A 26,217-nucleotide genomic window follows, 5' to 3' on the forward strand; every position below is an offset into this window, starting at 1 on the left:
AAATTGATCTATATATGCACAGTGTGCGTTTGTCTGGAACTTCCTGATGTTAACATTCCTATTGCTTGCGATCTCCCCAGTCTGACACATGCTTGGAAATTCTGGGGAAAAGTCTTCAGAGCACCTGGTAAAAATTTTGGAGACAAGTAAAAAACTTAGCCTGTTTTTCTGCACATGTGTTTGACCTCAGGTTGTGTATATTGCTGGATCTTAGTGACTGTGCTGATTCTTGTCTAGGGAGTAGAGAATACATATGAAGTTAGTGATGTTATTAATAAAAGCAACAGAAAATTTTTAGAGTACTGAAATATTTATACAGCTGATTTTTTTAAACAATTAATATTATCCTCTGTTCATGCAAAATGTAAGCCTACAGGTTCTTTATCTAATAACTTTCTGTTTAACTTCAATATTGTCTGATAATATGGGGGAAGAAACAAATTAACACAGTATTGTTTTGTCTATTAATAATTTCGATTGGGCAGTTCAACTGTTATTTCTGTGTTAAAGTCTTCCTTAGCCTCTTGAAAATGTGTAAAATAATGTTCATTGCAGGGATTCTTACATTTCTTTTAGTTTATATTTGTAGTTGTATATTGTATATGAATATGACTTGTAGAAATATCTAATTTCACAAATTTCTTCTTTCTAGAAAAGACCTTTCAGAATCTGAGAAGACATGCAAAGATTTGGAAGGAAGGCTGAAACACCAGAAGTCACTGTTTGCAGCCAGAAGTTCTAGCCAGGTTGGTGGTCTGTGCCTGAACTGTGCCCAGCACGAGGCCATTCTTGCACAGACTCACTGTAATGTCCACGTGCAGACCATCGAGAGGCTGACGAGGTAGGTAGTGGGGCTGTGTATTTGTGTTGGAAGTATGGCTGCTTGCCTTAAACCCTTTAAGTCTCAGTGTCTCGGGTTACATTAGTAGAGAGATGTGCATTTTTGGAAAAATATACTCCCAAGCTGGAGTCATAATGCTGAAATCAGTGAATATAGGTCCCAACCACTTGAAAATCTATAATACCTTTGCTACTTATGTCAAATGGGAAAGAATTTTAGTTGTTATAATGTAATTATGATACCTTGGGCTGTCCAGATAATGAGACAATTTACAGTCTGTTTCCTGTACTTTTCGTACAAACTAGTCCTTCATTCTGTCAGCACAAATATTGCGTAAGTCCATGCATTTTGATTTATTATTTCTTGCAAAAGTGCATTATAATTATGTAGTTGGAAGTTTTTTCTGGCTCCACTTTATTCTCTTTACCTATGAGGAACTTTTTAGATACATCAACAATAGGTCATGTGCTTGGGGTAGGACGCATTTCCTACCGCAAACACCTGTAGTCGATCCTCCCTGACTACAATAAGACAGGGAAAAGAAGTGCCATCGAACAAAAATAAATGAAATTATTTGTTGCGCCCTTTTAAAAAAATTATAGCTTTTATTTAAATATTTTTTTAAAATCACAGCTATATAGGCTGGATATATATAATTCAGGGATCCCAACATTAAATTCTTTTTTTAAAGAAATTCTGCCAGTCAATTCATCTTCAAAAAAACTCTCCCTTTCTACTTGCTATTCATAATGATAGAATACTGCAACTTTCTCAAAGTTTGTTAAACAGCCATCTATTTATTGTCAATATCTGAAGCTTCTTAGAATTTCTGAAGTATTAGAATGAGCCTGAGATGGAATAGTGGGTCAATTAGAAGCAGGGAGACTGAAGGGGCAGAGAACATACATGAACTCAGTCAAGTGGGTGCTATCCCTCTGCACTAGATGGTTATTGCCAGGATTTATGTATTTTTTTCTATTAGCAAGTCCAAAAATTTTCTGGCTGAGCTCTATTGCTGAGAAGTCATGTTTCAAAATCTGCTTTTGTAACAAAAGTAATTCTTTGTCACAGATGTTGGAAAATATGAACAAACTGTAAATCAGTACGTTCTTGTCCTCTTATATTATGGTGAGCTTGAAATAAAAATTCTAATTGACCTCTTTATTTATCTTAAACCATTATTTCATTTGGAGGTTTGAAAAAATCTAAAAGCTACCTCTACTTGTAGTGCAGTTTATTAAAAACAAGTGTTCAGTAGGAATTTTCAAAGGAACTTTATCCAATTCAAAAATGAAATGAAATTTCAAAGTATGACTGCGAGGTCTCTGGCAAATAAAAAAAATGTGTTACCATTTTACACAACATTAAGAGCACAACAATTTTCAGATAGAATCTTCAGCTGCACCTAAACCACAGAAAAACCTTAATTTAAAAGCTTTTAACATATCACAATAATGAAAAGGTGAAGTTAAGTATTACAATTTTACCAACTCTGCTTTACCATTTAGTACAGATTTTATTGTCCTAGTGTAGAGTTGTAGAATCCAAGTGTCCTATTGTTTGGCTTAGTTCCAGTTGGCAGCAAATGGATTTAAAAATTGTCATTTGATATACTTAATGATTACTTGTTGAACCTACCCCTTCCTTTTTATTATTTTTCCCCTCTTTTACATTTACTGAGAGTTTAATTCCATATTACCTTTATTTTATTATTTGCATGGATCTCCATTTTGTTATGTCAACAGAATGTGCTCAGTTTCTGTACATTAATGACTTGAGATCTGCTCTCTTTACTGGCGGTTTCTCTAATGGTCCATCCTTCTCAAATGAAGGACTGGTTGTCCAGCAAATAATACTTTCAGTATTTGCCAAGCTTGCAGTATGCTGTCTTTCACTCTTGACTTTTAGTCTTCCTTTGCTTACCACTTTGCTTACCACTTTGCTTACCACTTTGCTTAAGCCTTTCAACTGTATGTATTTTATATTTGGCATACCTGTTGTTTGGTATTTTCTCTTTTTCTCTTACAAAAGAAATAGAAGTATCTGGGTTGTTTGTTGTTGTTTTTTTTTTTAATATGCAGAGAAAGAGATGACTTGATGGATGCACTTGTTTCAGTGAGACAAAGCATAAAAGAGATGCAGCAAAGAGAATCTAATGCTTGCAAGCAAGTTGAACATGCTGTGCAAATGGCAGAAGAGGCCAATTTTGAAAAAACAAAGGTAAATCAATCATGAAATTGGAGCTTTTTAGTGTTCAGATCTAATGCAAATGTTAATTAGTTTTCATACTAATGGGAGAATGCATGAACATGACCTTTGTCATATTTTAATATAATGTAGATTTAAAACAACTGCACCATGCGACTGTTTCTGAGCAGTAATGTGAATTCTGTATTCAAGTTCTTAAATTCTCATCAATACTAAGAGGAGTGCTGCCTTTTTTTTAATTGATGTACTTTCACAGGTAGGTGACATAAATTAAGTTGTAGAATTTTCAAAGACATTCATAATATGTAAGAGGATAATTTTGACATCACACTTCTGACCTACTCTGGAAAGAATTGTTAAAATGTTTACAAACAGTTCTTTTTTGCCTCAGAAGAGAACAGTGCAAGAACTGATTGACTATCAGAGCTCTTTGAAGATGAGAAGTCTTGTCTATAATGTTAAGCTTGTCTAAGCTTCTGATGTTATGTAAATAATAATGATAAAACCAGTTCTGATCTAATGCTTGTGTTAGCCCTAGTTCTGTACACAATCGACCTATATTTACCTAAATTATTTCCTTGATAGTTAGTGACATCTACTGTACTATTAGTGAATTACTGTGGAATTGGGAGAGGGTTGCTTTGATTTGGTTTTTGTAATTGAATGCAAACAAGATTGATATAATTGTTCTAGTGATAAAATTTGTGTTATTTATCCAGTGCTGTAAGAGAAGAGTGTGTGCTTGTAGGGTTGTGTTGAACTGCTACCCGTTTGTCTTCAAGGATGAATAGTAGGCTGGGTTTTTTTCATGCCCCAAAACTATTTTAATAGGAAGGAACAGGAAAAAAAATTTTACTTATACTGCATTAAATTTGCCTTTTTGCAAGTACCAGTATACCTCTTGGTAAGTACAAACCATCCTTTTTTTTTTTTCCCCAGTCCTATTCTACTTTTAAATGCTGTTTTTCTTGATAACTAGCATGGAATCCCATAGAACAGTCCAGGTAATAAAAATGAGAATTAACACATCAAACTTTCAAATTGCAATTTCATCAGCCTGTTGTCCCAAAGTCTAACCTCAGGTGTTTATAATTTAAACCCACCATTTCATTTTGTTTTTTGGTTGTCTCTGTAGTTTTTGGCCTCTAGCTTGTTGCATAGAGCAGGAAGGAGATATATGTTATGTTTAAGTTTACATAGTTGAAGCAAAATCAGGAATTTATTTTTGACACAAATGTCATAAAATAATAATTGTTTGAACTGCTCAATGTGTAGTCAGAACAATGGGGCTAACAAAATACACATTTCTTCTTGAAATGCAACTATTTTCTATTTTCTTCTAGAGTGCATTGGTTTAGATGTCTACTAAGCTACAGCAGTTTTATGCAGGCAATTGCTTGCTGAAGTTGATTTTTCCTACAGAAAAGTATTCAATGCCATAACAGAGGGATTCTCTCACCACGGTAGACTTGTGATAGGAAAGGGACCCTGAAGGTGGTCCCACAGAATTGCAATAACACTAATGGAGACTGTTAGAGCATTCTCTAAAAAACATGGCTCCCATCATGAGCAGTCCAAAGCCTAAAAAACTGAACACAGGGGATTGGCTTTGAGTGAAAGAAAAATAAGCAGTTTAAAAAAATTAATTTGAAAATAAAGGGTAATAAGTTAGAATTCCTTAAGGGAGGTTACTCCGGCTTCTTTGAAACAGAATATGCTGGATATCAGTGGAATGTTGAAATTAAATCCAGTTTACTCATAGACTAGCAAAGCTCCCTTCAGGGTGCTTTGGATTACTTGGATTTACTTGTAATGGAGTAGTGTGTTTCTGATTTAAACTGACATAACACTCAAGTTCTATACATGGCAGAAATATAGCAGCATAAATAGATAAATATCTTTTTTCCCCAGCATTTTTAGAAGATAGTGAAGGCAGTGTTTTGAGAGTGTTCTTGAACTTATGTTTCTTCTTTTTTGATAGAAAACCCATCTATAACCCTGTGTTTTAGCACCTGAAATTAAGCAGTACTTTATGAGGTATTTAGTAGAATTAATTTTTGACAAACCTGAAATTTATTTGTAAAACTTTTTTTTGTATTTTTACTGACTGTTTTCAGGTTTCTTAGCATTCTGCACTCAGTAATTCACTTTAGGAGGAGACTAAGTGGAAGCGCATACATTTTATTAATTTTTCCTTCAGTTCTTCAGTTAGACAGTAACTACTTTGTATTGCAAGGAATTTGCAGTATTTGCAAGGAATCAAATACTGGAGGCTGATTCTAGTGATGTGCATTCAGGAATTTCAAATTTTAAATCTAAGGCAAATAGTCATAGTTTTGGAAGAACAGCTACTTATTTGGAAAAATCACACAGAAAAATGCTCCCATCTTTGCCATGATTCCTAAAAGCAATTAAATTTCTCAGTTACAGTAAGGCATGTAAAACATACAAGCCTACAAACACATACATCTGTTTTCATTTTCTTAGTCATAGTCTAGATGTTAACACAGCAGGATATGTATGAACATCATAAAAAAATAAGTGCATTTAAAAAAAAAAGACATTTCTAATAGCAAAGTGGTTTATTTGAAGTCATTAGATAAATACCATGTTTGTTTAAAAATTTTAGGTTTCTTTCACTTCAGCAAATTGGGGTTTTTTAGGCTCTAGTCCACTGTGAGCAACTGAAAAGTGAGATGGAACGACAGAAGAATTATCTTGAAAAGGAGTTGGCTGCCCAGCTAAATAAGAGGGCTGATGAGAAAGAAGCACTGCGGCGAGAAATGAAGAAGGAAAGGGAAGACTTGGCAGCAATGGTATGAGTTGGTTCTTTCTCGTTTGTGTATTACAATTGAGTGTATCATCCTCTTCAAACGTCATTCACTTGTCTTTTTTTTTGGTTTTGAGTGTGAGAGCTCGGTCACTTCTACCATTTAACTTAGTTTTCATAATGTTTTTAAAGCACTGTGTCAGATTAAGAAAGGGTTAAGTAATATGTGACGCAAGGTTTGTACCTAGCTTTTTTATAAAAAATATTATTTAGTTTGCCATGGCAAGCATTCAGAAGTTAGCACGTGTCAAATTTAGGATTCTTTGCTACTTTGATCTTATATATACATTAATGTTACAATATCATAATTTCAAAGTGATCTTATCATATGTTTAATTTTCCCACCTGCAGAAATGTGTTGGAATCTCTTTTCTCACTTTTACTAATGTTTATAAACTCTCCGAGACAGAATCTGTCTCATCGTTTATGCCACAACCATCATGATAGTCTTGATAACCTTTTTTAGGCTTCTAGATGCTGCTGTAATTTGAGTATAGAACATGAGGGTTTTCTGCCCAGTGGAGTCTACAGAGAAAAGCTCAAGCTAACAGCAGTATGCTTGTGGTAGAGGAGGCGTTTCTAAGGTGATTGAAATGGGAAGAAATGTAGAGAGACAAATACTTCATGAATTAGTGGTTTTCGTGCTTGTTTGATCTGCAACATCTTCAGCCATTTATGATGGAGGTGTGAAAACAACAGAGTCAATTTCTCTCCTGATTGAAGACTTTTTCTTATTTTCTGGGACTCTTTTATAAGTTGTATGTATTATTTCTAAAAATCTGGAGATCAGAAACTGAGCAAAATAAACCATTTAAGTGTGTATAAAAAAAACCTTCTTTGACTCCAATTCCAGATACAAAACCACATATTAAGCACAGTGATAGGGACTAAGTGATCTTTAAGTATGCGAACTGATTGTCAGAGATCTGTTGCCAGGGAAACTGAAATTTAAAAAATAATCTTCCACTGGAGACATTATTAAGCAATTCCTTGTTTGACTCCTTCCTATCTATTAGAAGTTATCCCTTTTATGAAGTTGTTTTGTTAGAGTTGATTTAAAGCAGTATATTCACTCCAAAATATGGCCTATTAGACAAGCATTTCATACTTTTTTTTGGTAGAATATTTCACTCTGTGTCATCACATTAGTTTGTATTTCATCCCCCACTGAAATGTGTTTTAACAGAACCAATTCCCACTTTTAAGTAGTTGTACTATTTTTTTTTTAAATCCTGCATATACATTAAACAACACATAGTGACACTATGATGATGTCATGCCTGGTAATTAAAGAGATGGGATGGCTTTGTAGAAAATGATGATCTTAATGATTTACACATACATATGATTAACTACTTTTATGAGGTGGTAGAAATGGTACACTGTGGATCAAGTCAAGATTCATCTCAATATTTTATTGCTTACTTTATGAAGTGGTTTATTTGAAGGAGAGAATTGGCATGATAGATAAATCATGCAGATGTATAAGGAGTGAAAAATAGTTATGAATATATAATCCACTAGGTTTGGCTTTGAATTTCTGAAAGTTAACCTAGAACTGTCAGACACCATTATTTCCACTTATATTAGTAAGCTTCAGGGCTAAATAGCTGAAGGTTCACTGTCTCTGTTTTATTGTTACATTTTTTAATCATCCAGCAAAATTTCATCTGAATTATATTAGAATTTTGAATATGCTAATTCTATATGAGTTTTGCACAACAGTATGCTTTGATCTATAGTGTTGAAATGTTTTCTGAACTTGAAAATTAATTTAAGATCTGGGCTTGCAACAACAGATTTCTTTAGCTAGGGGAACATGATTTGGTTTGAATCAATCTACACAAGGATGGATAAGAAGGTGTTAAATAGGTGATAAGAAGGTCTTGCATAACTAATGTAGCCAGCTGCTTGTCCATATTAACAAGTCCTGGAGACTAGTGCAGTTGATGAAAAGTTTCAAATAAACTACTGCATGATAAATAAATTTAAAATAGTGAACCCATTAATAAAGTAATGTATCCATATTCTGTTATATCATTAATAACATAGGCTATATTTTTATTGTACATGCTTGATTTTTTATTTCATTTTTAATGTTGTGTATTTTGTCTACATACAGTTACTTTTGAGGAGAAAGTTCCACAAGAGTTTGACCTGTAGTTGGTCAAATTGCATCATTACAGTGTTCTTGGACATTTTCAGGTGACAGCTTTGTCTAAGGATGTGGCTGTTTTGGAGGCTCAAATAGAGAGAATTACAAGGGAAAAGAATTCTCTAGTTAACCAGTTAGAAGAATCACAATGCCAGCTTGCATCTCATGAAATGGAGATGAATAAGGTAAGCACATATATAAAGGAGCATTGAAATTGTTTCTCCTTATCATTGTGACCTGAAAGAAGAGAACTTTTACCTTGTCCATTTTCCCCTGTTCTGGTAAGGAATGTGTGGTAACTGCAGACTTCATGTCAACATCCCAGAGGCACTACAACTGTCCCAATGGCAGCAGTAAAAAAATAACTTTTTCCATTTCCAAGTTACCTTGTCATGCAGAAGCTAACTTTTCCATTTTGCAGCCTATGAGGTTCAGTTTTTAAAACACTATTCCAGTGTTTCAGTAAAGAACTGAGTTTGGTCTGAGGGAGACAGCATAGACTTCAACAGTGTCCTTAATTGCTACCTGTGGGACTTGCAGTGCTACAGTAAAGGGAGCTGTTGCAAATCACTGTTTTTCAAGTTCTTTCCTTTAGAGTTTTTATGTAGTATACTGCTTAATTCAGGACTATTGATAGTACAGCTCTTACAAAGACATTTCTAGTTAACAATTACAGTTTGACATGCATCTTGTGTAGGTCTATCACTCTTGGGTACTTTCTTTTGCACATTTCTCAATCGATTAGAGCCTAAATGGGGGTCATAAGATGAGACAGAAAAAAATATTTGCTCCAGTCTCTTGAAATGTCTATTTTCCTTACCAAAGATCCCAGGGTCCATCCTACCTCTCTAGTTGTTAACTGCAAGGATTTAAGGAGCAATTTATTCCTTGGGCCTCTAGAGATTTCAGGAGAGGTTTTTCAACAGCTCCTCTCTTTCCCTGCCACCCTGGCTGATAGAAAGAGGCAAAAGTATGGCAGAAAATTCGCAGCAAAAAGTCATCCCAACTTAAAACTTTATTTTAATTTTAACTGAAAAACAAATGAGTGTATTAAAAACGTCAGAGTGGTTTAATCTACCAATTCTGAAACACACTTTTGGTCTCTCAGGCTGGGTTCACAAATCACTAGCACCATTTACAGGGGTGAGGAAGTGGTGAAAGAGGCAGTAGATACAAATATTCATTGGTCTGAAAAGAACAATTTTGTACCCTGCCAATTTGAAGTTACCTCTCTGGAGATGATTATGTGGTTCTATTCCCCGCTTCAGTTCATGTTAATACAAAGATGAATAGGTGGTCACCCTGCAATAGCCTATTAATTGCACTGTACTGAGAGATTGGAAAACTTAATTTCTGTCCCTGTACTAAACTGAGAAATCTTGAAAATCCTAGAGGAAGCTCCCAACCACGGAGCTGACACAACTGTGTGCATCACCCTGACATTTTCATTGGCTACGTGACATCTTTGCTTGTGAATCTGACTCCTTGTTTCCAGACTCAGTTTGCCATTATTAAAAACATCAAATAACAATACTTTAGTTTTGAGTTTTATCCAAAATACTGTTTTTCTTCATGCACCAGAAGTCAGGAAAAGAAAATATGGAGTGAGGCTCTATTCCCTTCATTCTTGAGGAGACTAAAAATCCATTATTAGGACAGCACCATCTGCTGATTCTTCTGTGTTATTCCCTTTGTACAGTGTGTGGAGAGCTGAAAGCGAGGCTTGCTGTATTTTTTAAATTTCATTTGGAGGAAGTGACATATTGCATTTTATTACATCCTTCAGACAAAGGAAGGAGGAGGTAGAAATCGAGGGTTTGCAAGCTATACAGTTGCATCTCCATATTTTTTTCTTACTTGCATATAATGTTTTAGTGTTTAAAGAACGCTTTAGAACTTTGCCATTCTTCAGAGGATTTGCTGCTTTGCGTTATTTGAAATGGCTAAATTCACAAGTTGTCCTTTGAATTTATAAGTGATGCTACTTCTTGAAAGTTATAACAGTTGGTTTAGTTTTTTCCTAGAGTGATTTCATTTGCAGTATCCATATTTACATTTTCCCTACCTTTTTTTAAGGAGGAAAAAAAAAAGTGAAAATGAGAAGAGGTATAAAACTGAAAAACATAAATTAATTTGGATTGTAGAATGTGTGAGAATGTTTTTAGAAGCCCAGAGGATTGTAACAGCAAATTAAAAGGGTGTACATTTAAGGAGCAAATGCTGGGAGAATATAAGCAAGGCAGGAAAGTAAGTTGGAAAGCAAGTTGACTAAGAGGAAGTTATGAGTAAACACATTTGCATTCTCACTAAGGAATGTGCATGTATTTGGTTGGTTAATTAAGGTGAAATGAACAGGCACAAATTGGAGGTGATGGCACAGGGTAAGAACAAAAAGGGGACAGCTTAGATTGAAAATTGGAAGAATAACAACCCTGCACAGCAGTAAAGTTATGTGAAAGGGATTAGTGATCTTGTGGTTTTGTTTTGGTTTTTTTATTTCTTTCACTTTCTCCTAACCCCTTCACATTTCCTCTGAAGTTGATGCCAGATGGAAAGGATTGAGGGGGTAATATAACAAACACTCCAACAGCAGAGAATAATTGTCCTGTGTAGAAGTGATTTCCTGAAATGTTGCTTTGATCCATTTCTTCTGGACCATGTATCTATTTAAATTAGACTGGTTTTTTTAAAGAATTGATCTTCAGTTTGCAGTAAGCTTGTAATGCTCCAATCAAACTTTGAAAATTATTGGCTTAACTTTTAAACAATTTCTTTCTCAATAGTGTAAAATTGGCAAGTTAAAATGCACCTTTAATTAGGAGCATGATAGATGCTTTACTTCTAAGTTTTGAAAGTGTTGACATAGACTTTCTTGGGATTTTACAGAGAATGAGAGAAGAGTATAAAAACCAGCAACTGTCATTTAACTGTAGAGATAGATATTTATAACATCAGCATTTATACTTAGCAAAATCTTGATCCAAATATATTTGAATCTAGAAGGTAGTGCATATGTCAAAGTTTATGACTATATATAGAATTCAGATCCACCTTTCTGTATAAAAACATTTACCATTTGTAGACCTAAAATATCTGTAAATTAAAAATATGTTGCGTTTCAATGACCTGTAGAGGGCACCAAAAGACCTAATTGCAAAGGCTGGTCTATGGACTCTTCAAGCTAACAGATCATGTTGTCTGTGTAATCTAACAGGTGTGTGGAGAAATGCGCTATCAGTTGAATCAAACCAAAATGAAGAAGGATGAGGCAGAAAAGGAGCTCAGAGAGTACAGAACAAAAACTATAAGGGAGCTTGAAATTAAGGACCAGGTAAGAGATAATACTGCTATAACTTTGCAGTTATTAGTTGCCTAAGTAGGGTTTTTTCAGAAGCTGGAATGATTCATTTTTCTAATAGTGGTCATTTATTACTGTTAAATGGTTTAAATTAATGGCAAAAAGCCAGCTTTTACTGCTAAATAAATACCTCTTGGTTATCTTAATCTTGTTTTCAGCCCTGGTATGTTCAGTTTTGCGCGTCACTCATTCCATGATTTCATATAGAATTACTCTATCATATTATTCATGCCAGCTACTTAAATTCTATGTACTGTATACATGTGTTTATACACCTTTTCTCACAAATAAATCCACACATAATTACCTATACATGCAGTCTAACAGAACATTAAAGGCTCTAAGCATAGCCTAATGATGCCAAAAATGAAAATAATTTCTCTTCCAATTTCTTTAAACATTCAATGTTACTGAATGCTGGGATTCATAGAAAAGTTTAAAAAAACAAAACCAAAACAAAAGTAGCCTTCTAGAAAAAAATAACTATAGAAAAAAATCCACTTGGCATTAGCTGTTGCTTATCTAAAACTGGGATTTATATTAATACAAAAAACAGTATATGCCTTACAGGTAGTCTGTGAGAAAACATCCCATGCAGTAAGAAAGAATATTAGAGTAACCTGCAACATACTTGGCAAACAGCTTGAACAGGTGTAATCTGCATCTTTTGAAGTGCCCTTTTTCTTGAGGTTCTATGCATTTTTCTCTAGGACTTCAAACTTTGAGTATTCCTTCTTAAGTTGTGATTTGCACATAAGATTCTTCTGAACACACAGATTTATAAGATGCACATGAGGATGATATTTTTAATATGCCTTTTGTAATTTGAACAGCCTATCCAACACATTTTGAACCATTCTTTTTCTTTTAAATAACTGAACAGATCATTCCCTGTATAAGAATATATGTAGGGGTAAAATGAAGTATTTCAAAAATTAAATTTTTAATTACCAGTTCCTCAAAAGCTGCATGTAGGAGACTAAGTTTATTAACTTAATAGTACAAGCTTAGTCAGGAAGCAATATTAATTCAAGTTATAATGAAAATATATGTAAAATGCAAAGGAGGAGCTTATTAAGTGAAATAACCCTTCAACATGTATAGAAAATGATACAGCGCAGAAGAAGAGAGGTCTTAAAGTGTTCTTTTTTTCAAGGTTTGATTTTTTTTTCACTCCTGCATCCTTTAGGCCTAAGGACACTGAAAAACAAAAAACAGGCTTGTCGTCTGTGTCTTGACAGATATCACAGATAAAAGAGTTGGCATAATCTTGGCATACAAATAAAACAGGATGTGTTTAATAAGATACTTGAAGAAGTATCTTGGATTTTAAATCCTGTTCTCCAACTTGCTTGAGGATTGCCTTTTGAGCAAATTACAAAATTTAACAAAATATTTTAACCTCATGTGATGACATACTGGTATTTTAATCAGTGCGGAGCTGAATACACTGAAATGTGGTGATTTATAATTTGATATAAAGTGAAATTGTGTGAGGGATAGTTCCTATCAGCAAAAATTATTAGATAATTAGATAAAGATTAGATACTCAGTAATTATGTTATTCTATTGTTCAAATATGATTATTGGTTCCTCAAAAAAAAGGAAAACAAACAATTTTGTAATTCTCAGACTCAATATCTAGCAGCTGTTTAATAGCTGTGGCTCCAGTAACCAAAAAAGTTCTGTATAGGTCCTAGGATTATTTAACACATTAAAGGCAACCCAAGAAGAGTGTTTTGTTCTGTTGTTGCCTGTTGGCTGAGGATTTTTAAATCAAATTTTAACAAATGTTAATAAGTTATTGCAAATTATTTTGTTTTAAAAAAAATGAAAACAGTTCAATCGCATCTATCTTTGTATTTAAAGAAAACCTGAAATGTTTTATCTTATGTGGCACTGAATAGCAAATAATAATTGTTCTTTGGTCTCTCAGCCATGACCTGACCTTCTGGCTAAGAGACAGAGCTGATAGCTTCCTTGGCCACCATCTGTTCATAATAAATACATATTTATTTTTTTTTTAAGTAGAGAGACAATAATGTAGGAATATTTTCATGCTATTCTGTATTAAATGATGTGGTTTTTCTCTTTTAAAAACAAAGGGTCATGTTTTGGATTGCCTTTTAACATATTGAGAGTGAGTTTACTGTTTCTTGATGTATAATGCATTTTTAATTATGATGTGGATAAATGTCAGTTTTGAAGATATTTTTTCGTTTACATGGAGTGACTTTTAAAAAAGCATTAAAATTATTCAGGTGTGTCAAAATAGGCAGAAAGCCTCAGATGTATCTGATGATCCTAAATTGTACATATATCTGTATGTCAAATAAATACAGGTTGGTATTTATCATAAACTAGTATTTATAAATCTTATTCAAAATTGAACTTGTATCATTTAGGAAACTTAAAGAGTGTATATATCTTTGGTTTTACTCCCTTTTACCCTGGTATCTTTTTCCCTGTGTTTATTTTTTGGTTAGGACTAACACCCACGTGTCAATATGTTTTAACTCTCTGTTATTAGCATTTTACATTAATATTTCTTAATAATTAAGAAGCAATGATCAATGTTACCATTTAAATTGAATAAGTGTTTTGTAATATCATCCATCATGATCCTGATTAACATCAGGATTATGGAGGGAGCTGGGGGGAAAGATGTGTAGTACACACTTTCTCTACACAAAACCCACATCTGTTCATCTGGCCTGATATGCTGTAAAGTAGCATAACCTACTGCCCTCTCTTTTTCTCTCTCAGCCAGCTCTCGCATTGTGGATGTAGCTGTGCTGAAATAACAGTGCATTACTTAATACTTCTACTGCTTAGGAATAAGCTTTATAGATTATATGAATATAATGCCTTCATGGCAGTAAACTGTGTCCACACTAGGGGTTGTACTAGCACAGCTATATCAGAGAAGAGTCACGCCCTAACCTAAATTGCTGTTATTAGAACAAAAATTGTGTGGCATATTTGACACAGCGGGGCTTCACTTTTATAATACTTTTTTTGTTAATTTGTAAGCACTGCATGGAGTAATTCATGCATTTCTAACAGAAATCATACTTCTGACACACTATGAAATTGTTTCTCAGATTAACATCACTTGCTCTTTTCTTCTTTGCCTTATAAAAATAAAAATGAAGTTAATTTTTAATAACTTGCTTTGTGTTTGTCTGAAATAATTTATATTTGGCTTAAAATCTTGCAAGCTTCAGCATGTAGAAGTGAAAACAGTTTTTCACTTGGGTTTTGCAGTCAGTTTGGGCATTCTCCTTATTAGACAGTTTTTACCAGTAGCATGGCTCCACTGGGAGTTGTGGTGTTCTTGCAGTAAAGTAATAGGACATGTTAAATTCAACTCCAGTAACAAACTGCAGCTCTTCAATTTTGTTTTTTCATGTTTTGTGGAATCAGATAAATACTTTGTGTAGAAATAAATCCAAGCTAGTAATCTTAACCTGTAAAAAAGTCTTTAAATTTAGGCAGGTACAGTTTGAAGGGGGATTACAGAATTCTGTAACCAGAATTCTGCTCCAGAAACACTGTACTAAAACCCACAGATTTTTAAGAGTTGCCTGCATTGCAGTTCATAAGTCCAAATAAAAAGAAGTCAAGACTCACTGACATGCATAACCTATACAAATAGGAAGAGCTACACACCAAAGTATTTTTGTGCAGTATGACAGAACCTAAATGATGCCTCTGTACATTACAGACTGACAATTTTACAGACAAATAAAAATCTGGCAAAATTGCAGTCCAAAAGCACTTTGCCAAAGGGTATTTTGGGAATGTTTATCTCATTTGTCATAAATCCATGATTTATAGTAACCTAATTTAGATGCTATAAGAGGAGAGATTACTGACTCTGTCTTCATCAAAAATAGTTCAGGCCAAGAATTTGGGTATATATCCTGGAAATGCTTCAGAGTATCCAAATCAAGACCAGTAACACCTTTTAAAGACCCTGGTTCACTGAAATGTCTTTTTACAAACAGATATCAAGCTTTCATGACTCAGGCTTTAAAATACTAGAGTTTTCAACAGCTGTGACATTCAGCATATCACCAGATGTTTGAAACTTGCAAGTTTTAATAACTGGTGAAGATGGGTTAGGATGATGTGTTAGTGTATTCTTGTAATAGTCTATATCTATATCTGATATCCTGTTTTCTCATTAGTTATAAAGATGCTCTGGAAATTCTGTTTTGAAAAGAAATTCTATTAAATCAGTAAACATATACTTGAGCAATATTTGATGGGGGAAAAAAACCCAAAATTCAGAAGATAATTTCATGCTAAGAGTTTCAAGCTTTCTCACCTGGTCTGACCTTGATTATAATGATCTTAAAAATAGTAAACCCAAACTGCTTTTGGAAAAGAAAGCATTAAGGAAATTTGATAACCTTTACTGTAACTGAACTCTTCCTAATTAATCATGTTGTGTTTTGGGCATTCAATGCATTAATTTGACAATGAGTAAATAAGGAGTAAAATGGCAGTACTTTAAGCCTTGCAAATTTTCTGGCCTGCTCAGGAGGAACTTAAATTATTTTCTTTATAGCTGAACTTATTAGCTCATCTCAAGATTTTTGAGGAAGACATTGACCTACAACCCTGCAATATATATAAAAAATTATAATATGGCTGCTGCTGCTCTGCTATGGCATAACTTTTCTCTGTCAGCCATCCATTCCTCAATGGATACCTCATCAGTGGTATGAGCAGCCTTCATTAAATCCTCTTTCCTTAAGAAACATCCTTGGGGCTAGGATTCCCAGTGGTAGACTTTTCTTTACTCACTTGTCTTCATTTTCTGTACAGGTCTGCTTCCCCCTGAGCATCTATCCTGCTAAGAGAAACTAATAACACAGGATCAGGATTTTATTGTTCATAGGTGTAGTTTGGCCCATGTAACCTTGACCCGTGTTCTGTCATCCACAGTGATGTATCCACAGTATATGGAAAGAGAAAATTGTTTATGTGCATTATAAATTATTCAAAGTAGGAAAAGAATTGCACATCTCTTGATATAGCGGGTTTACATACTTAAATAAATACATGGTTTCTGTTGGTTTTTTCTTCTTCTCTGACTAGAAAATATTGTTGTTTTATTAATAGTTATTGTGTCAACAATCACAAGAAAAAGAGTGTAAAAGTCCCTATCAGTTGTCAGTTGTAATTGCATAGGTTTTCTTTTCAGCTATTCCTTGAATGCTGTCCAGGAAGTAAGAACCAATGAGTAGTCTTAAATAGTGTCTGAAAGAATAAAAGGAACAGGTTTTGTTCTCTCCTGTTTTCCAGTAATGAAGTAGGTGTAATCTTCCCCTTCCTTCTTTCTACATGCATCCTTCCTTTTCTGAATTTTTTATCAGCAAGTGAACCATATATTTTGCACTACCTCATTGTCCCCCATCTCGCACCTTTGCAATCCATTAACAAAAAATCATCTTGTTCCACTGTGAACAAAATCACTTTCTTATCTCTGCTGGTGGCTGCTGACTAATCTGTAGTACAGAAATGTCTCTGTTAAAATGTGACTGTAGTAATCTCTATGGGATTGGAAGTTTTCTTCCTGAAATAGTATTGCAGGTCAGATATTTTGGCAAATTAAAAGCAAATATTTTCATGGAAATGATGCAGTAGAATCCTTGTATAATATGTTTCAGCCATTCACTTTTGTCATTTCCCAGGGTATTTATCCACAGGGACCATATTGCTCTTGAAGAGTTTGCACAGGAACAGACCTTAAAGATTATTTTTTAATTAAATATTGTGTGTGTGTACTCATAAATCTGTACTATGCAACATGATTTTTTTCTTTCCCCAGCTAACAACCACAGGTAGCAAGTTTGCTTCAGTGAGATTTAAAGTGTGTTCCTTTAAATGTATCCACCCTCCATGCTATTCCCATAAAATTCCTCCAGCACCCCTGCTCTTCCTAGGAAACTGCAGGGTCCTGTCTCTGTTCATTCTCCATCAGTTTGGAAGCAGACCATTTGTGGCTGATGGCCTTTGCTTAGGTGATGGCTCTTGTCTTGAGGCTCTGCCTTTTAGTGGAGCACACAAAGTGTGTGGCACTGCCAGGTGCCATCACACTTTGCAGTAAAAGTGGCAAAGGGGTCACAAAACTACTTGTCTTTGAGGAATTCAACAATCCCACCAGAGCAGGTTAGGGTGATAGCCATCACAGCCTGCTTTGCTTATCTAGGTAGGCTATATCTTTCTTGTCCCTCTGGTCTTTATAGGTCAATTGATTTGAACCAGCCATACAGAAAAAACTTCTCACGTGTGTTTCTTGGGGCTACTTCTCATGTTTCTGCTCAGGTTACTTGCCCTTCCTGTCAGGAAAGGTTTTCAGATTCCTGTTTTAGGCTAAATTAATTGTAGAATTTGCAGTAGTCCTGTGTGTTTTTGTGAATTAGCTTCTTAGAAAGAGGTGGTCTTTGTGAACTCCTTAAGCCCTGTGTATGTATGCACTCACAGTTTATAATAATCTATTTCCAAAATGGAGGTTTCCCCTTTGAAACCACACGTAGCTTTCATGAGTGCTTTGTGTCCTCATTCAGATTTGAATGGGAAGCAGCAGTAATTCAAATGGAGTGCAAAAGGGAGAAAGCCATTGCTGGGATGTGATGGGGGTTAACCTTGTGATGGCCCTAACTCTCTTTACAAAGTTGGACAGTTCTTCAGGTGCAATATGCTATGTCAGATGGCCATGCCTGGGAGGTCTGAGGTTTAGAGACCACTCTGAACCTAAAGTTGCTTGATTGATATAAGGATTAGGATAGAAATGACTGCAAATGAGCCCTGCTGCATATGGCCTGATAGTAATCCAAGTAAAACACTTGAAATCTTTCTACAAAACCAGTCTTGTTTTGTTGAGCTTTTTTAAATTAAAAGAAATCCAGTTAGTTCTGTCCCTGATTAATTAGTATATTATTAGGTATGGAAGGCAACATAGATGGAGATCAGTGTGAAAGAGTGCAAAAATTTCCTGTCAGTGGTACACACAGTATTTTTAAATGTACATGCAAGGCCATATTGGGAGCACCTCTTTGAAAGACTTGGTCCTGAGTATCATCACTGGTCTCTCTGCTTTGAAGACTACTTTAGTAAATTAAGCTAAGCTTATGAACATAATGGCCTGTTTTAAAGTGTATTAATTTCAAGTGTGTACATTTTTTATAAATAGCATTTTTATTTTATATTTTTATTGATTGCCTTTTGAGGATGTACATTCAAATACCAACCACCACCGTGATTTATATTTCACTTTTTATTATTCTATATTTTTTTCTTCTATATTTAGTTCTATTTTATGCCCCTTCAATCTTTTAGTAATGGTGGCAAATGAAGTATGAAACAAAAAAAAAAAAATTGTAGTGTAAATTCACATTAATATTTCACTCTCCAGAATTATTTTACTGCAGAATTTGGGCAATGACATAGTCAGTGCAGAATTTTCTTTTCAGGTTATACTGTGTATTTTTTCACCTGAAGTGTGAACATACTGGGACAACAGTGAATGTCATAAATCACTTAAGAATTAATTTGGTTTTAGTTTATTTTTCATTTTGTTAAAAGTCTTCTAAAGTTGTTTCTTGCATTTTCTTCAGAGTAAAAGTTTTTTTATCACCACTTAATCATTCTAATTTGTTAAAAAAAAAGTATTTGTCTTTTCTGTCAGTTTGCTGTTATGTAAAATTCTGTGAAAAGCATCTGCTAGTTTGAAATTTAAAGTTGTATTTTTGCATACAATAGAATCAGCATTTTTGTGAAAAGAAATAATTATTTTAATTTTTAATTTGACTTGTTGTGATGAATTTTTTTCATTTAATCAGATTTTATACAGATAGAGATGTCTAGTTAATTAAAAAGTGCATTTTTGCAATATGCATAAGTATTGTTATTTGAAGATAGTGTCAGGTTATGAAAAGGATATTTGAGGATTAATTCAGTGTTTGAGAAATCATCTTTTATGTTTTCCAGAAAGTTGCACTTACATCACTGAACGAACATCTCTTGTGTGTTCCCCTAAAAATGCATTATAAAAATCTGAAGATAATTTTTAAATAAATCACAAACTAATGAATGAGAAGTGAAACACTTAATTGTTTCAAGAAAAGATACAAAATGGTCCTATGTGCTTCGAAGTAGAAAACTTAAAAGGTGGTTGATGGTAATGCTGGAAAAAGAATAATTTATTTAGAATAAAATTTTACTGCAGTGGTACTTCACTAATGCTTCATTTTTGTTTAAGTAAAACTTCTTTTGTGTAACTGAGCTGAATATGGATGCAGGATGGTGTTAGTGTCTTTCAGCTTATGGTGAGTAATGGTGTTTCTCTTACTGAGGTTTAGCCTGCCATCTTTCCATGGCAAAGTGCCTGTTGATATTCCTGGGAGTTTGGGCAACTGCAGAAGAAGACATATTAAATAGTACTTTTGAAATTATGTGCAGAAGTAATAAGAACATTAAAGTTGCAGAGTTAAGCACCAGAAGTTGCCTGTTCTAACCTTAATGTAGTCTTGTTGTACGTATACATTATGATAATTCTGTTCCTTGTTATACTGAAAATCTGTTTCAGATTTTCTTAAATGCAAGATTGTCATCTGTCTTTTTGCAGTTCTGTGCTCCATCTCTTGTCTCTCACATACATTGAAAAGTTAAGTACCTTGAAGAAATAACTTTCTGATCATGTGGTAAAAAGCTGTATCACAGGTGATAGGCACTGAGGGATGAAACTAACACTGCATGAGAAACAGAGCTGTCAGCAAAATGCTTTAGTTGGTGGTTTGTTTCTGTTTCTGTCCCTACGATTACACTGTGGCCTGGATAGCAGCTACAGAACTACTTACAGCTTCCTGACAGAAGAAATGGTAACTGAAGGAACACAAAAATTACTCTGAGTAAAAGTTGGGGGAAAAAGCTGCTGATAAGGTTCCCTGCAAAGACAGTGAAGAAGATTCATTGATTCTATAATTTCTCTGTAGATTAAATCCCAATTACATTGTGATGACCTAATGATGGACTAGACTGGACATGTTGCAGAATTCGGGACAGAGTGTATTTGTGAGAATATTATTGTTAACTGCAGATTTCTATTATATTAACATGTCTCAGATTCTGAGGGTTCATGTTTCAAACAATTACCTGAGGTTTTAAACTGAATTATGCCATAGTGTTGAGAGTATGATTTGTTTTCAGCCTGTAAATGTGCTGTGGTGTGTGGCTCCTACCAAATTATTTGGAATGAACTTTTTTTGGTGTTTCAAAAAGAACAATTTAGTTGATAAGCCTAAATATACCTGGATTGGCTGTTTCCGAGTTGCTATTAACATGTTTTATTGGGTAGCATTTTTCTGCCATCCCTTTCTCTTGAGGTTGTCTGCTGTTTCTGCCATAGTCATTACCAGAATTCTAGAATATAGGCCATGCTGCAAACACCTCCAAACATTGGTATTTTAAGATGTTTATGTATGTCTGTATATACCTAAACACATGCACAAACATATGTGTGCATGAGTATAAAGGAATTGATACTGCATTTTGCCATTACTGATGAAAGTAGCACAAGTAAAATTGTTCTTCAAGCCACATTTTTATTTTCTTGATATTTTATAATAGAAATTATAAGACACCTGTGAATGTTTAAAGAGCCTGTCATGAAGTGACACTTCCCTATCTGAGGATTTCCCCCTGCACTTTCATGACAACTAAAATCTATGGATGTGTTCTTGAGTTCAGCCCTGAAGGTTCAACATCTGGCTGATGGAAAGGAAACATTTTCACCAGAGGTTCTTGCACTTGGAATTTGCTTCCTTCTGTGGGTCTGTGTCAAAACCTGACTGAGCCTGTTTAACTCGAGGCAATGGTGTAAAGCCCATCTGTTCCTTGAAACTTTTCCCTGAAGGAACGATCTAGAGTGTATTTATATTCCCAGCTGTGGTTGTGCTTTTTTTGAGTACTTAGCTGATGCTTTTGGACTAATTTGTGGTTTGGGTTTGCTTAAAGGTGTGCTGAATGGATGCACTTTTAAAGCAGATTTTAGCAACGTTTCAGAACTTCCCTATCCTTAACTTGTGAGTACAGTGAAGAGTTCATGTCCCTGTTTACTATGAATGGAGAAATAACACCTATGAACTGGTACTGTTAAGAAGAATAGAGAACTCACTGAGACTTCTATTTAAAATACACAAAAGTCTGAAAAGTGGAAATGCAAAGCATTTGTAACTGAATATCTTAGAGCACCTAATTTTAAAATAGTCTGTCAGTGTAACAGGTTGTTATATTCTTTAGAAGGGATGAGTATTAATAATTTTTTAGATAGTTTTACTATCTTTGCATTTGGACTTGGAATTCCCAATACAATTTGGTAGGAGGTGCATGTGATAAAGCAAGGTGACATTTAAATTCTAATCAAAATTTCCTTCATGAACCTTTGTTGAGTGTTCTTTGAGGGGAAAAAAGTGTACAGTTAAGTAATTGGCAAAATTTTAAAAACCCCAACACTCTTGAAATGGTGGTGTTTTTCTGGATGAAGAGATTGTATTTCTCTGACATCATAACTGTAAGTAGTTTAGATTAACACTTTTATGGGAGGTAAAGAGAAAATGTTGTTATGAAGGTGATTCAAATGTTTGTATTGGAGTGGGGTTATATTAATTTGTTCTTGTGGGATGTTTGAATGAATAATTTCATTAACTAAAGAAGATATTGCATCTTGTGTACATGAGGAAACCATAACAAATAAGCTATGATATGGGTTTAAAGTATAAAAGCTATTCAGCATGAACTCCTTATGTGAACAATGTTATTCTGTACTACAAATGACCTCTCACAGTTTAGTTGACTGAAAAATATGCAAGTTCCCTCCAGCCCAATGACAAATAAATATTTATGTAGGGAGTTAGTGCAGAACAGTTACTACATGATAAAGCTATACTGTCAGTTTATTCTGTACTCCACTGGCCTTCTTAAAAGCATCCCTAGAATAAAGTATAGTATTGTTTTACAGATATATTCCTACAGGTACTTGTATGTTGTATATGGACTTGAAGAGAAATATATTGTTTCTGAGAATTTCTATGAAAAATGTTTACATTTTGCTTGCAATATGATTTGAATAACATAAGTCTGGTACATAATAGGATGTATGTTTTGGGTTCAGAGAGAAGTCATAAATACTTCTTTTCAATAATGGTAAAATAAAAAAATTACCTTTATTCTCCTGTGTAGTATTAGTTGACAAAGCTAAATTCCCCCTTGTCACTGGTTATGTAATAGGCATTAAAAAATAAAAAATAAATTAATTACCACGAGAGCTATCCTATGTCAAGCAGCTTCTGAAGATGGCCACTGTTCTACTGCCTTTCTGGCTCTCTAGCGCAGTGAATTCAAGCCACAGATATGGAGCCTTCACATGACAAAAATGGAAAATACTTGAATGCCTGTAACTCTTAAGCTGCATGAACACAATAACATTGACTGTATATTAGAGTATTTAAATATGAAACACATTTTGGCTTTTTTTAAGAATGTAATTTCAACTACTTTAATTTGCTTGTTTTGCAGTTTTTATCAAGTAACTACTTTGATTCAAAAACAGAAGTGTGCATTATTTTCAGGTGCTTTGATCACTTTTTTTTTTGTCTTAAAATGTATCTCTATCTATTTCTTAAACACACTTTCTTTGGTTCTATAATTTTCTAAGAAAATAGAAAAACTGGGATTAGAGCTCAATGGGAACAAACAGCGTTTGGAACAAGCCCAGGAGGATGTGACAGAAGCCAGAGAGGAGTGCCTAAAACTGACAGAACTGCTGAGTAAATCTGAGCACCAACTGCACCTCACCAGGTACCCCTTATCCTATTACATGCTGTAGTACCAATTTCATTCTGCTAATTTTTTGCCACAGGCTTCCCCACAGTTGTAGATACTTGCAGTCATTGCCTACACGGGCAGCCCTCAGTTGTGTTAGAAGTGGAGATTTGAATAAGTGAGTTCTGAACTACAAAGTGAGTTATGAACTATAATTTATAAAAGTGAATTAGTAATGTGTAGAAAAGGCAATGTTCAGTTCTGGTGGTGAGGTGGCATGGTTTTAGGCAGGAAGAAGAGCAAGGTAGGCTGCAGCTACCCTTTTTTTTCTGTTGCTGTGCTTAGTAGGACAAATGTATTTGAAATGTTGTTTGAGATTGTAGTCTAGAGCAGCACCTTTGACCATAAGAGTTCTTAGATTAATAACCTGAAATTTCTTCAGCAGAATGACCAGGAATATGTATACAAATACACAAATGAACATAATTTTCTGGACGAAGTAAGCTCAAGTATGTGAGGAGGGTGTTTCAGTCTCTTGCTCAGTGAAGATACAGTACAATACATTGTGTAATGAAAGACTTCCCTTGAGCCTATTCCATCCTTGGGTATAGATCCCAATGTCTTTTGCTGTACTATTCATTACACATTTCTAGAAAACTCCAGAAGGCTGACATGCCATTATTCATTGCAACTTGATTTTGGGTAACTGCAGAACTTTTTCTTCCTTTTGCCTTGGAAAATGCTATTGTCCAACTGTTTGCAGGATTTTGGTTGTGTGTGTGGTTTTTTGTTCCATTGCCCTGCTCCCCCCAAGAATGAACATCAATAAACAAATCTGGCAGCTTTCACTCAGTACTTAAGGGAAAAAGTTAAGTTAGTTTAAATTTTTCATAGGGGGGAAAAAAAGCTTAGATTTTTATCACTTAACAGAAGTCTGTGTGTTTATCCAAGTCTTGTACTTTTTGGGCTTTGTGAGAATTCTGCCATTGAGTAAATGGAAATAAAATAGAGCCTTGTCTAAACTATTAAATTCAATGAATCATTTTTTTATTCAGCTAAATTTCTGTGTAATTCAGAGCACGGTTGTTTAACAGATGGAAGAAAGTACCACTCTAACAGCCTGTATTTAGAGAAAAAAATATGCTAGAGGTTAATGAACTTGAAAAAAGTTTTGGGTGAGTTGTTAAGATATCTAAAGTTTGGATTTAGCAGAACTTTATTAATAATGATTTGTTGTGATAGCTAACCAAATGGCTTTACCACACTCCTTTTAGCAAAGGCTGATTTTATGCAATAAAGCTCTGGATATCTTGGAGTAAATCTCACTAGCGAATCTATAATTTAATTTTTTTTTTTGGTGAAAATACTCAAAATGTAAAAATGAGAACTACTGCCTGCTTTTACATAGCAAAGTAATTAAAGCTGGATACCTGACACAGAGATGATTCAGGTAGCTTTTTGATGTACAGTCTCTGACTCGGTAAGTTTCTGGGATGCAAATCATTAGAGGCTGGGAACAGTATTTTGGGCAGACAATGCTCTGTGCTGGCCCTGTTCTCATACAATTTCACAGACAAGCTTTTTGAGACAGATGCTGAACTGCCATGGCTCCTTTGACCTAGTGCAGGCACTCTTCTGCAAGCTTCTGATTTCCTTGGGGTTTTCTTGGTTGTTCGGGGTTTTTTTGTGGGTTTGGGGGATTTGGTTGGTTGGGTTTTATTTTTTTGGGCTGGGTTGGGGTTTTTTTTGTATTACTCTGTGTTCATATTTGGCATCTCCTTACAAGAATTGAAATGTTTTCTATGCTGATGTGTATTTATTGGAAAAATGAATATGATGAGGCATGGGAAATAGGTTCAATTTTTTTTCTTGACATTCCCAAATTCTATAACACTGTACATTTTTGTGTTCTCTGTACACTTAGAGTGTCTATCTGCTTTTGCAGAATATGATAGGTGGTGTTGCTTGAAGAAGAAGGGGGAAAAAGAGATGAGTGATTCATTGCTTCTGATCTATTTACCTGTTTTCCCCTTGAACTCAAATTAGTAGGGCAGGGTTTGAAATGTTCTCATAGTGTCACCTGTTTTCCCTGCCTTGCAGAGGGAAACATCCCCTACTGAAATGACACTTGCCCTTAGGACTGTACTCTTTTTTCCTCTCAGCTCACCTCCTGGCAAAACAGGTTTTCTGTGCTAGTAAAGGTATAAATGTCACATGTCTCTAGTGGCATTAGTTTTACATTTTGAACTCAGTATGTTTTTCATTGATTGGTACATCCATAGTTGTTGCATGTAAATTATGGTTTACACTTACAGTTTGCCTTCTTTCATTTATTCCCTTCACCTCAAATGGCAACTGTGTCAGAGAAAATACTTGAAGGGTAGGGGTAATAGCAATCCTATGGGGGTTGTAGACTCATTCACTGTGGCGCTTGCCAAGGAAAACAGATTTTAAGCTCTAGAGTCCTGCCTGTGGGAGGTTGCTGCAGAAATTGCACTGATTTAGTGCATCTCTAGGGTATTCTGGCCTTGGCCTCGTCTTGCTGATTCTCTTCTTTTCAGGAGAGGACCAGCTGGTTCACTCCAAGTCTTCTCACAACGCTGGAGTTGAGGGAGGCCTGTACTGCTGTTACACCATTGTGGATAGTCTTTCTGTTGCCTTGCATGACCTGTCTGTGCTCTTCTGGCAGAAATAAGAGGTAGCTGAGAAGATACAGAAAATTCTTTGTTTTGTATGAATTATTGTATTACTGAGGAGAAAAGCTTCACTAATCCACTGATTCTAAGTTTCAATATTGTAAATAAATATGATTATAAATGAATACAAGAACTTTGGATTTTAATGTATAAAATGAGATAAATGTATATGAAAGGAATCAATAAGAAAAAACATGCAGTCTGTGTCATAATGAGAAAAGAAAATACTCTGCACAACAGCACTCTTCTCCAGGAGTCCCACTTCTTTGCTGTATCCTAGTTTTCAGACACTGT

General features: G+C 34.7%; 1 protein-coding gene across 11 annotated transcripts in view; it reads left to right on the forward strand.

Moving 5' to 3' along the window:
* Nucleotides 1-26,217, forward strand: part of SDCCAG8 (SHH signaling and ciliogenesis regulator SDCCAG8) — a 103,960-nt gene that overhangs the window by 14,162 nt on the left and 63,581 nt on the right. For all 11 annotated transcript variants that reach the window (XM_064414673.1, XM_064414671.1, XM_064414674.1 and 8 more), the window contains exons 8-13: nt 653-841; nt 2,923-3,061; nt 5,713-5,865; nt 8,085-8,219; nt 11,249-11,365; nt 23,121-23,263. In XM_064414673.1, the coding sequence (XP_064270743.1) occupies nt 653-841; nt 2,923-3,061; nt 5,713-5,865; nt 8,085-8,219; nt 11,249-11,365; nt 23,121-23,263 (876 nt within the window). The remainder of the gene's footprint in view (nt 1-652; nt 842-2,922; nt 3,062-5,712; nt 5,866-8,084; nt 8,220-11,248; nt 11,366-23,120; nt 23,264-26,217) is intronic.

The sequence above is a fragment of the Passer domesticus genome, chromosome 3, assembly GCF_036417665.1.
Source record: "Passer domesticus isolate bPasDom1 chromosome 3, bPasDom1.hap1, whole genome shotgun sequence".
NCBI lineage: Eukaryota > Metazoa > Chordata > Aves > Passeriformes > Passeridae > Passer > Passer domesticus.